At 43.7% G+C, this 12,056-nt stretch overlaps 3 protein-coding genes across 3 annotated transcripts; all 3 read left to right on the top strand.

The window, feature by feature from the left end:
* The first annotated feature begins 862 nt into the window (after positions 1-862).
* Positions 863-3,095, top strand: F4813DRAFT_343613 (PLP-dependent transferase). The gene is made up of 2 exons (XM_049241557.1): positions 863-1,953; positions 2,076-3,095. The coding sequence occupies exons 1-2, from the start codon at positions 1,247-1,249 to the stop codon at positions 2,734-2,736; spliced, it is 1,368 nt and encodes a 455-aa protein (XP_049104111.1). The 5' UTR covers positions 863-1,246; the 3' UTR covers positions 2,737-3,095.
* A 1,297-nt stretch (positions 3,096-4,392) lies between these two features.
* On the top strand, positions 4,393-5,950 carry F4813DRAFT_343609 (uncharacterized protein). Its single transcript, XM_049241556.1, has one exon. It carries the CDS (start codon positions 4,846-4,848, stop codon positions 5,524-5,526), a length of 681 nt encoding a protein of 226 aa, XP_049104110.1. The 5' UTR covers positions 4,393-4,845; the 3' UTR covers positions 5,527-5,950.
* A 1,975-nt stretch (positions 5,951-7,925) lies between these two features.
* On the top strand, positions 7,926-11,326 carry F4813DRAFT_378488 (BCS1 N terminal-domain-containing protein; the record flags this gene model as incomplete). Its single annotated transcript, XM_049245340.1, has 4 exons — positions 7,926-8,068; positions 9,446-9,450; positions 9,752-10,933; positions 10,986-11,326. 4 exons carry the CDS (start codon positions 7,926-7,928, stop codon positions 11,324-11,326), a joined length of 1,671 nt encoding a protein of 556 aa, XP_049104109.1.
* Positions 11,327-12,056: the final 730 nt, after the last annotated feature.

The following is a 12,056-nucleotide window of genomic DNA, read 5'->3' as shown; positions in this document are numbered from 1 at the left end:
TATAGTCTTCTAGCGTTCCAGACGAAATGGAGCCAAACATGTTAGACCTTTTTACGCTTGTCCTCTTTATTCTAATTATTTAAATCTTGCTCGTGGCAAAAAAATCCACGTGTAACGGCCAATGCGATTCGCTCGGGACTTTCCATCGAGTCGCTGCTCTTATATTCCGTACAGCAATATATATTCATCGTACAAGTGCTTTCCTTTGTTTCCCTTGTTTTACCAGGCACCAACTACACCTGACGATAAAGAAATAAACTCTAAATGCCTGTTAGGTAGGACAGGAAGCTTCATACATGTACAATACGAATCCATGGTTGATGCAGGTGAGCGGCGATCCGGCACTTACTTCCCTAGAGGCGGGTCAAACGTGTTTAGGCGCCTACTATGCACTAATGTGTACTAGGTAACTTGCCTAACTTGCATTACAGAAAATCAAAGCAGGAACGCTCGGTGAGTATTAAGTTTCTGTATGTATTGGGGCAGTTTGTAGATAGATACATGTAGATATATCAGGTACCTGTCTACCTCATGTATGTAAATGTAAGTCTACACTCAAGTCATGTGAAAACTTGTAGCTAATAAGAAAAATACCTACGCATACACTATACATACCTCACTATATTACCCTTACTACGTAGAATGCATCATAGGTCACTTTGATGGAGTGGGAGGAGACTTAGAAGCCAACTCATGAGGAACACTAAATCAAGATCAGGAACAATATATCGATCTCCTTGTGTACACGGCATTTTGATTCCTGTACGGAATAGGAAGGGAACCCGATGTATTAAAGTTTCCCTTAAACCATGCTAATCTAGGTACCTTCCGTGTTTAGTTGTACTTTCGTAGTTGAATATACCCGGACTTCGAATATGCACCATTTCTAATGTCCTGTGCATGTGGCTGCAGTTCACAAATCCTCCACCAATAAGTTTTATTCCTACTTATTCCTACTGCACCTGCTAACTATCAAACGATTTTCAATGATGTTTAGTCGTGCGCGTTCACAATAAGTCATGATTATTAAGTGTCTGCCTTTAGACATGACAAGATCTATATTTGGCCAGATAAGGTTTATGTAATCCAATGTAATTCTCGACAAATCGACGTTGATTCGTAACGCCCAGCTGAGATACCAAGGATACGATGCTTATGGTTGGTTACATGCTTTGAGCCTTACGTTGCTTGACCACCATTCAGCCCATAGCGCCACGAATCTCTATTATCAGACATCACTTATAGCATGGGAGCGCCTCAGGACGACTCGTCGATTACCCCGACGACGATATCCTTCGGGAAACAAATCCGTCAGGCTCACTTTAACTTTGCTCCCTCGTACACCCCGCTGAATCACGGATCCTTTGGGTCTTCTCCCTCGAATGTTCGAGAGCATCAGCGGCGGCTGCAACGTGAAACCGAGGCGAGGCCAGATACATTCATACGCTTCGAATATCCTAGACTCCTACGGGAAGCAAGAGAAGCCGTTGCCCCGCTGTTGGGAGCAGAGACCGACGAAGTGGTTTTTGTTCCTAACGCATTAACGGCAATCAATACCGTCCTAAGGAATTTGACGTATCGCGGTGGCGACGTCATAGTATATTTTAGTACGATATATGACGCATGTCACAAGACTATTCAGTCTCTAGAGGAGACTACTAGAGTTAGAGGACATTGCGTCGAGTTAGTGTACCCGGTTGAGGATAATGAAATCCTCGATAAGTTCCGCTCCGCAATCATCGAGGTCCGGAGCCAAGGCAAGTCGGTTAAACTGGCTCTGTTTGATACTATCCTCACCTTCCCGGGAGTGCGTTTTCCGTGGGAAAGTCTGGTACCTATATGTAGAGAATATGGGATTCTAAGTTGTATAGATGGTGCACATGGGATAGGTCACATCGATTTGCGACACGCCTCTCAAGTCGGACCAGATTTCTTCATTACCAACTGCTACAAGTGAGTTTGTTCTTATCTTAGTTCCTGTCCTATCTGCTTTTACACTTCCCTCGAATCATCCCTCGAATCACGTAATTACTACCTATCAACCCCAAGACCTCCCGCAAGCTGAGTTTATACAGGTGGCTTATGGTGCCTCGTGGGTGCACGGTGCTCTACGTACCATATCGTAATCAAGCTCTGATTAGGACGACCTACCCAACCGGTGAAGGTTATCAGCCAGCTGAGCACCGCGTGGAGATGTCCGAAAGGGCCTATTTTGTCAAATTGTTTGAGAAGGTGTCTACGGTAGACACTACTCCGTATATATGTGTGACAGAAGCGCTCAAGTTTAGAAACCAAGTTTGCGGCGGCGAGGAGAAGGTGCGCAACTATAGCGTGAATTTAGCAAAAGATGGCGGCGAGTTGATGGCAGCAATCATGGGAACGGAAGTCCTCGAGAACCGAGCAGGGACACTTCGAGATTGCTTCTTTACTAACGTGAGACTACCCTTGGACGTAGTAACAGAAGAGTCGCAAGAGCATCAGACAGGTAAGGTTCTAGCTCGAGACGGACAGGCAGTAGCCGATTGGATTACGAAGACGACCGTTGAAGAGTATGAGACTTTCATAGCGACGAGATATTACGCCGGCGCGTTTTGGGTTAGGATTTCTAGTCAGATTTACCTTGACCGCGCGGATTTCGAATGGGCTGCTAATGTGTTGCTTGAACTTTGCGGCCGTGTGAGAAAAGGTATACGGCCGTCGAAGCAGAACACTATGGTTGATATGATTGTGGCCTAATAATAGCCAACAGGAGAGAGAGCCGCTATAATGGTGGCGTATGCAGGTTCTGCAGGTATACTGAGATGTCCAAATTGGGCGCCACGGTGAGGTTAGGAGTTGTGTTACCAATTAATCCGAATGGCTGATGGAGCTTGTTTATTTACACTCAAATTTTTTCTCGTCGATGAATGAAGATCATGAAGATCATGAAGATAATCCCGTGTGTAAGTGAGTGAGCTGTAGGTGGCGTGGGGGAATGGGGGAATACGATATCAGATATCATTACTCTCATTTCGTTTTGTTAGCCATCCAGCCTTTCGTCATTTAAGGAGTCATGGCTCGAAATAAATGCCGCCAATGTCGTGGCTTGATTGACATGTCAATTTGGAGGGGGTCCAGTCTGCCAGTCTGCCAGTCCAAGCCTGTTCGGAACTTCTGAAATGATGCGCATACATACATACATTCATACATACATTCATGTAAGTAAGATGAGGCAAGCTTCACTTTTCCTCTTCTTCTCGTGTAAGTAAGCCATGCTATTACATGTGCTATTACATACATACCTACTCTTATACTACACACCCTCCCATCATCGTGAAGTCTCCCATGCATCGCCAACTGCACCCCAGAAGTCCAAAAAAGCTACCCTACCTTGGTGTTTTCGGAACATTTTTTAATTTTTTTTAATTACCAATCATTCCGGGCTGATGTAAATCAGGGCTGGCTGCGTCGTCGTCGTCGTCCCCCGTCCCCTCCCTTCCCGTTTTTACCTATTAGGTATCTTCTACCCGCTCGCTCGGGCGTAGGCAATAGGATTCCTTCTATTATACCTAGGTACATGGTAGGACTCTAGAACTGGATTAGGAATTAGTCCGCGGGGGAGAAGGGGAAGGGGGGGGTTTATTCCCCTACCTAGGTTTCCCCGGAATCCTACCTCGCGAGCCGGGCGGGTTGAGGCTCCGTCCGTTAGTGGCCTGGGGGGTCTGGACCTGGGTCTGGCGTGTAGATGTTGCATTTATTTATTCATTCACTTGTTCATTCCATTCGCATTTCATTCATGTGTGGGTTTTTTTTCCGGCTGCTGCTGCTGCCGCACACCACAGAACCCTGAATTCTCGACCCAAGAAACGGGGCGGATTGGCATTCTCGCGTCCTGGTTCGCCAGCGTGGCCGAAGTTCGTTTAGGTGTAGCCATGTGTGTAAGTACCTAGCATATGTATGCAACGCAGACGCAGCACACACCCATCGTCCCATCGTCCCATCATCGCCTCCGTAGGGAGAAACAGGGCAGGGTGCTGACTGGTCTCGAAGCAACGACGAGGCTGCTGCTTGTCTGTTGTCCTAGACGTCACAAAACAAAACAACAAATTCCTGCAACGCTTTTCCACTGCAATCTTTTGTCCTGCTATGTATTGGAAACATCAGACTTGCCTGTTTGGAATCCGTCTGCAGCTACCTAGCGGGTTTCCTGCCAACTCCCGTCGAATCGATCTCTGTGTTCACCGTGGCTGACCACCCCCCACCAATCCCCAACGGCGGCGTATAGCAAATGCATAATGTGCAGGGAAGACGTCGCCCGAGCACACGAACACAGTCCTGATAGGCAGGACTGCCTGGGAGCCTCTTGGGGAGAGTCGTCCTTTTTTTTTTTTTTTTCACATTACGTAGTGTACCTAGAATCTAGATAGACGTAGCACACACATATATACCTACTTCTTATTTACTTAGTTACTTACTTTGCACAGTCCTAGATTTTATTTAATAGTGTTTTTATACCGCCCTCTGTAGCCTGGCCGGCCCCCTATACATACAAAGCAGGCTTCCCCATCCCCGGACTTCCTCGCCTCGTTTTTTCTTCACTTCTATGATATACGGGTGACTGCCACTCGCTCTTATAGAGGCTAGGTGGTAATACCAAACCAAACCAAACCGTACCGTACCTTATCTTGACTCAACTTATATCTCCCTTCGTTACAGGGTCGACCCTTGTTGTCTAAGACACTCAGGGCAAGCCAAGCAAGCAAGCAAGCAAGGCTGTTAGCAGTGGCTTCGCCCCCAAACATTCGACCTCCAGCGTTTCTTCTTCCAGACATAAAAGGAAGCTTGCACCCCCCCCCCCCCCCCACCATGAACCAGCGCCCAGAACTACGACGGAGCGGGTCCTTCGACTCGGACACGTCCTTGTTCTACTCGGTGCGCTCGGGAGATTCGGCGTACTCGGTCTGGTCGTCTTCCGAGTCCGACTCCTTCGTCTGGAGGGACGACCCCTTGGGGTTCTACGGGGTCGGCGGGGCCGTTACGCGGTACGTCGACGACCGTGACGACCAGCGCAAACGGTTCGCCGCGCACGTTTTGAGCGGGCCCTTTGCCCAGTTCTACAAGAAGAAGCGACACGCGAGCTCTCACGCTGCTCGGCCGGGTCGCAGCACGCACAGCTCGCGCTCCAGCTCGCGCTCCAGCACAAACAGTGTTAGTCCAGGAAGAGGCCACCATCACGAGCCCCGCTTCCAACCGCGGCCTCCTAGCGCCGGGCCTCAGTACCATCAGGAGCAGTTTCACGAGGAGCAGTTCCAAGAAGAGCATTTCCACGAGGCACCCTTCCACCAGCCGCCTTTCCATCCAGGTTTCCACGGAGGACCACCCCCTCCCCCGCCGCCACCACCACCCGCTGCTGCACCCGCCGGGTTCGAAGGCGGCTTCATCCAGCTCGGCGGTCCCGGCGGTCCCAGCGGTCCACCACCGCCACCTCCAGACCCAGTCTGGGGCAACGACGCAGGCTACGGGCCCGGAGTACACGTTTACGATTAATGACTATGACGACCAAGTGTTGTGACGTGGAACACCTCTACTGTAATGTTCACGTATGACCAGGAGGATCTCATGACTGCACGGAATGGACAAGACGGGTTCTATTTTATTATATTCAGCGGTCTTTGGGTGGATGTTTGTTTGTTTATTTGTCTGTCTGGGGGTGTACGGCGTTTACGAGGGCTTCGTATTGGGAGAGAAGATGTATATGTTCTTGAGCAGCATGCCAGCCAACCAGTTCTGCGACGAATCGCAGAGAAAAACAACAGTGAGCAGTCACGAGGACGAAGTCGTTCCTTGCAAATGAATATACCTAATCAGCTAGGTTAAGAGGCAGAAAGAGTAATGATCCATCCATTCAGGTACCCAGCACACGGATGGATGGTCGGCGGGTAGCGGGTAGCGGGTAGCGGGTAGCGGGCAGTTCAATCTTGGCCTTGGATAATGATAGGTAGCAAAATCCAATATTTTGTCGACTCCACTGCGTAGCGAATGTCATAGCGAATGCCATCGCAGCAGTAGCGATATGCCAGTTGTCACTTCAAAAGACGAGCTATGTACACTATGAAGCAGCCTTGCTGGGCTACCCTGACAGGACGGGCATGGTTGCATAAGATTTAATGGAGCTCGCATGGATCCGTTGGAGAAGGCGATGTTCAGGTTTCCATATGTATAGGAAGGATCGTGGGCTTACTGGCTTACTGGCTTACTATTTAACACGGACCTGAACTAGAGTCTCTAAACCTATGATTAGCGTATAAGAGACAGGCCACGAAAGTGAAAGCGACAGATGAGACTTAGCTGACTGCATTAGAATTCCGTATAAGTATAATCTCAACCATTAATTTCAGGCATCCATCATAAAATATAAAATAATGAAAGAGACGCTGCTTGCTTACCACATGTATGTTTCGGTGACAGCAAAGAGCAAAGCTACAAAGCTACAAAGCTACAAAGCTACAAAGCTACAAAGCTACAAAGCTTACGTACCTTAGCTGCTCAGGTAGATTACCTCAAATGCGTCAGAACGAATTAGCGTCCTTAGCTCGGGCTGAGTATTCGGCAGGTGAAAACCTAAGCCACGCTTACAGGTCACCAGGATGTCCAAGACTATTTAGTGGAGATATTACTTAAAGCAATTAATAAATATTAAAACACTCGAAATATTATGGCAAAATACAAACCTATTCGAATATTCTAGCTTAGTCTTTACTTAAACAGGTAATTTTAAGTGGCAAAAGTTACCTAAACATCACGAGATATATTTACAATTGTATTTTGCTATAATATTTTGAGTGTTTTAATACTTCTCTCCTTTAAGTAACATCTCCACTAAATAGTGTTGGACATCCTGGTGACCTGTATGCTTCCCATTCTGCCCCCATTCTGCCACGCTCCTCCGTAGTCCGCGGCTTAGTCCCGTCCGTCTCTTAATAATTTAATCATTACCTACCTACTAGGCAGCCGACCCCGCAAACAAGGCAGATAGCCACCGTATGCCGCCGACCTTCTGGTTGCCTCCCGAAGTCTCAGAGCCTACTTACATATTCGCTTTTATGGGTCTTATGACTTATACGCCATGCATCATACCTTGATGCGTGCATACTACCTCACACTTGTACCTCTTGCAGATAATATCTGATCATTATGGCTAGTAAAAGTGGGTGTCAACGGCCATGTGACATGTTGAGGCTCAAGTCGAGTGTGAGCCGAGTTCGAATCGGCCAACAATTGGATACTTAGGTAGGTAGGTATGTAACGGCAACCCCGATCTACAAGCCATCTCCAGGCTTAGGTGCCTTAGTAGTCTGACATCACCCTCTTATTTGTTGCATATACAAAGTTGATGTTGTCGTTCAATATAGTGCGCCACCTTTTCCAACACTACTCTCTTCTTTGTCTAACCTACCTTGTACAAGAGTGGCAGGTGGGTCTTACACCATCCAGTCATACGGCTATTCGCATCCATGGTTGGCTTTATGCAGGTCAACAGACACCGAACAATTAACGCTACTGTCTGGCTCAACCAATAAACTGTTGTCTTGATGGTTATGGGACCCTCTCCCTCTTTCTCGTAGAGTTGGGTCGGTATTGGGACGTGGATAGCATGATGCTATGCATGTATAGATTGCTGGTAATTTGTCTGTAGTTGCCTGAGCCTTTTTGAATATGTGAGATAGATATAAATATCCATTGCTGCCATTCAGTTGAAAAAAAAATACGAATCACACCTCCTAGCAACAGTACCCAATACAAAGTGAATCCTTTATGATCCGGGGCAAACGGACGTAACTTCGAACTGAAATCCGAACTTATTATCTCCTATAATCTTGTCAGCCTCAAAATTCTTACATATCTTCAGTGGCTGGGTGTTACCGCCAGGCCTCTTGTTAGCCGTCATGGCAACTCCTCGGGTGTCTCCTCCTTGGACCAATGAGTCCGCCGGTCCAACTGACGCTCCTGGGACCTCACAATCACCTCAGCTAGCGATGCTCGACTTATTCTTTCCGGGATTCTCTGTCCTTGTCGGCGCGGTACAGAAGTACAATCAGTGGATAAAAAAACCGCATACCCAATTCCATTTTTAGCCTTTTTCGAAAAATCTAACTTTATTATTTAAAATAACTTTATTTTCAAACGATAGTTTATACCCCAAAACGCAATTAAAAAAATTTATAGAAAACATATAATACCTCACACGAAAAATAAAGTATAAACACAACTTTAAACGGATTAAAAATCTATAGAAATAGCAAGAATCAAAAAACTTCTTATATTTACTTACCATATAATTAAGAAATGTTTTTTTTATTAAGATTGGGATATCTCTCCGCTTAGCTATAGTTGCCCGAAAATAATAAATAAATATAATAAAAAATAATTATTAGTTAATATTGTTAAAAATCCTTTTATATCACTTAATTTATTAAAAAAAAGTATTATTTAACCTGTTTATTAAGGATTATTAATTGATTTTTAATTAATAAAAATATATTATATACTTTTGTTATAATAAAGTTATATTTATTAAAAGAATATATTAAAGTTAAGTATAAATGGATTGAACAAGACTTAGACGTCTTGGCCTTGGATCAAGCCCTATTAAACCTGATATCAAGGACTTTTAGATGGTGGTGATGAAGAAGGAAAGGAATGACTTGTATTAAAAGTGGATGATACTATGTAAAATGGGTGTGTGCGACCATAAATGGTACTTATACTAAGAATATGATCACATGATCAGGGTCAAGGTCACCTGATACACCAGCACCAGTTCAGGATTTATAAAAATTATAATAAGTTATTTAATTATTAATAATAAGTTTTATTTATAAATAAGGTTATAATTAAACGTGGTTAAGGTTTATGTTAAAAGTAAGTTTTTAAATTTAAAGGTAAATTGATTTTTTTTAAATATTTTATAATTTTAACAATTAATTGTATAATTAATTTTTAATCGTTTTTTTTAAATTAAATTTATTAATTATAAATTTAAAATATATATAAGTTTATTATAAAAAAATTCGATATTTTAAGATGTTTTAAAGTGTAATTTACTATAAAATAAAAAGTAATATTATAATCCTTAACGGGGATTTTAAGGTATTTAAAAGTGGCGTTATATTTGTTATTTATTAAAATATTTTCGAAAATAATTTATTATGGCTATTAAAGTTTAATATTGTTTTTATATACAATAATACGCTTATTTATACTTTATAGTTATTAAAAGATTGGTTTAAAGATTTTAGGTTTTTTATTTTAAAATAGTTTTTTTATAACCCCGATTTAAATTTTATTAAGAATTTATAAACTTAGTTAAAATAAAAGATTAATAAGTAATACCTTAAATTAAAAGCCTTTTTAAAGATTAATAAAGCTTTAATTAAATTAATTAAAACTATTAAAAGATATTAAGTCGACGTTTTTTAAAATATAATAAATAATTTAATAGATTTAATGTTTAACCAAATCAAAGTTATTATTAAAGTTAAAGACTAATATATAAAATATTAAAAAATATATTTATATACTATTATTATTTAACTATTTACATATAAAATTTTAATTAATTTAAATACATTATTATTAAATTATAAATAAATTAAATAAATAAATAATATTATAAATATTAATAATTTTAATAGGACATGAGGTTTTTTTGTCTACTAATTATACCTTCACATCGACCTTAACTTATATATTCTACTATTGTTTATTATAGGCGCCTTAATACTTGTATGGAACTACATAAGTTCATATTTGTGGGAGCAAGTTGAATCTCATCTTTTGTCTGTCGTCGACATCCGAACCAATGACGAGATCTACAGTATCTTTATGGCCTGGGTGGCCAAGCAGAGATTCTCGCGGAGTACCCGGCGATTCGTAGTGAACACCAACTTCAACTCCCGAAACTGGTTTTTGTGGTACGATTACGAAGATGAGGAGGATGAAGAAGATATCGATGAAGTAATAAATGCAGGAAAGAAGAAGGGCTTAGCATACACGCCTTCCTTTGGTAACCACTACTTCTGGTATCGCGGCCGCCTCCTCCTGTTCCGCAGGACAGAAAACAGAGAGCGGAACTCTTTCATGCCTGTTAGCGAACGTGAGGAGATATCGATCTCATGCTTTGGTCGAAACCCCTGGATTCTAAAAGACCTTCTCCTGGAGGCTCGCCAACTATACCTGCAGAAGGATGAGCGAAAGACCCAGATCTACCGCGGAACGCTTAAGCCAGGATCTACCGCGCCAACCTGGCAGAGGTGTATGTCTCGTGCTTCTCGTCCCTTTTCGACAGTGATCCTGAACGAAAGGACGAAGCAAAACCTTATTGATGATGTTACCGACTATCTCCATCCCGCAACGCAGCGTTGGTACGCAAATAGAGGCATCCCATACCGCCGTGGCTACTTGCTGTACGGTCCTCCTGGCACGGGAAAGAGCTCGCTCAGCCTCGCCCTAGCCGGCTTTTTCAAGATGAGGATTTACATCGTTAGTCTAAGCTCTATCACATCAAACGAGGAGAGTCTCGCGTCTCTGTTTGCTGAGCTTCCTCGTCGCTGTGTGGTGCTCCTCGAGGATATCGATACAGCAGGTCTTACCCATACTCGCGATGAAAACCAGAACCAGTCTAGGGACGATTCGGAAAATATGGTCCCCGGTCAACTTACTACGGGAAATACAAACAATAGCAATGGTAGACTCTCCTTATCGGGACTACTCAACATCCTGGATGGTGTGGCGTCTCAGGAAGGCCGCGTGTTGATTATGACTACCAACCACCTCGAAAAGTTGGATAAGGCATTAATCCGCCCTGGACGTGTTGACATGATCGTGAAATTTGGTTTAGCAGACGAAGGAATGACTTCGGCCATTTTCCGCGCCATCTTTGCACGTCTAGATGGTGATGAGGGCCCTGAAAACACCACGGACGCACCTCTCCATCCAGAAGAGAGAGAAACAAGAGGCAGAGAAGGCTAAGAAGCGAGCGATTGATGATGCTCGTGTGAATACCCTAGCAGAAGAATTTTCCGCCAAAATGCCGTCACACGAATTCAGTCCAGCAGAAATTCAAGGGTATTTGATGAAGTACAAGCGTGACGCTGAAGAGGCTGTTGCAAACATAGACGAATTCATCACGCAGACTCGGAAAGATCGCAAAGAGAAGGAATCAAGGGAAGCCGAGGAGAAGCGGAAAGCCGAAGCGAAGGCGAAGGCGAAGGGAGAAAAAGAGAAGAAAGAGAAAGAAAAGAAGGAGGAGGAGGCAGAGGATGCGAAAAAAGAAGAAGGAAAGTGAGAACAAAACGGTAGACTCGGCGGCCGCTTCAGCCTCATCCGAAGCAACCAACAAGAAGGAGGTGGTACAGAGCGAATCAAAAGACGACGAGCCTTTGGTTGAGAAGAAACCAGAGGTAACGGCCGAGAAAGAATTAGGTCACGAGAGACATGATTCCGGCTACGCAACGCCATCAAGCGTCGAGCCGTGATAGTGTATATATCTTGTGTAAATCTCGGAGTGGCGTTTCATGGGATGCATGGCGGTTGATTGTACACTTGGGTGGTGTACACTTGGGTGGTGTATAAGTAGAAGTCATAGGAACACTTGAGTCGGTCTTATACGTATAATGTTGAGTTAAAGTCCGGCGTTGTGATACTGTAGGGGAAAATCAAGATGAAGATGAAAGTGGCCTGATGTGTTACACTGGAAAGTTGCAGATGCCGATCTATTATGCCTGTCTGTTGGTCAGTCAACGTGTTGATCCATAAGCTAAACGATAGAAGACGGGCTATCTGTATGTTGGAAGCTGTATATTACCTACCTATGCATATACTACATATGTAGGGATAAGATGTATGTTAAGAGGTAGGGAGGGAGTAATAATTATAGATAGCGAAAAGTGGCTAGCTAACTCCGAGCCATGTGTGGCTACCCTGATTGCTACTACCTCAATAGGTGGTTTCCGAGTAAGTCTGCAACTACATAGTAGACACTAGGTTAGACATGTACTACCTAATCGTATCATGGA

This window comes from Daldinia decipiens, assembly GCF_022478715.1.
Source record: "Daldinia decipiens strain CBS 113046 unplaced genomic scaffold F4813scaffold_2, whole genome shotgun sequence".
NCBI classification, from domain to species: Eukaryota; Fungi; Ascomycota; class Sordariomycetes; order Xylariales; family Hypoxylaceae; genus Daldinia; species Daldinia decipiens.
Note: the sequence above shows the minus strand (reverse complement) of the source record. Positions and strands in the feature narration are given on the sequence as shown.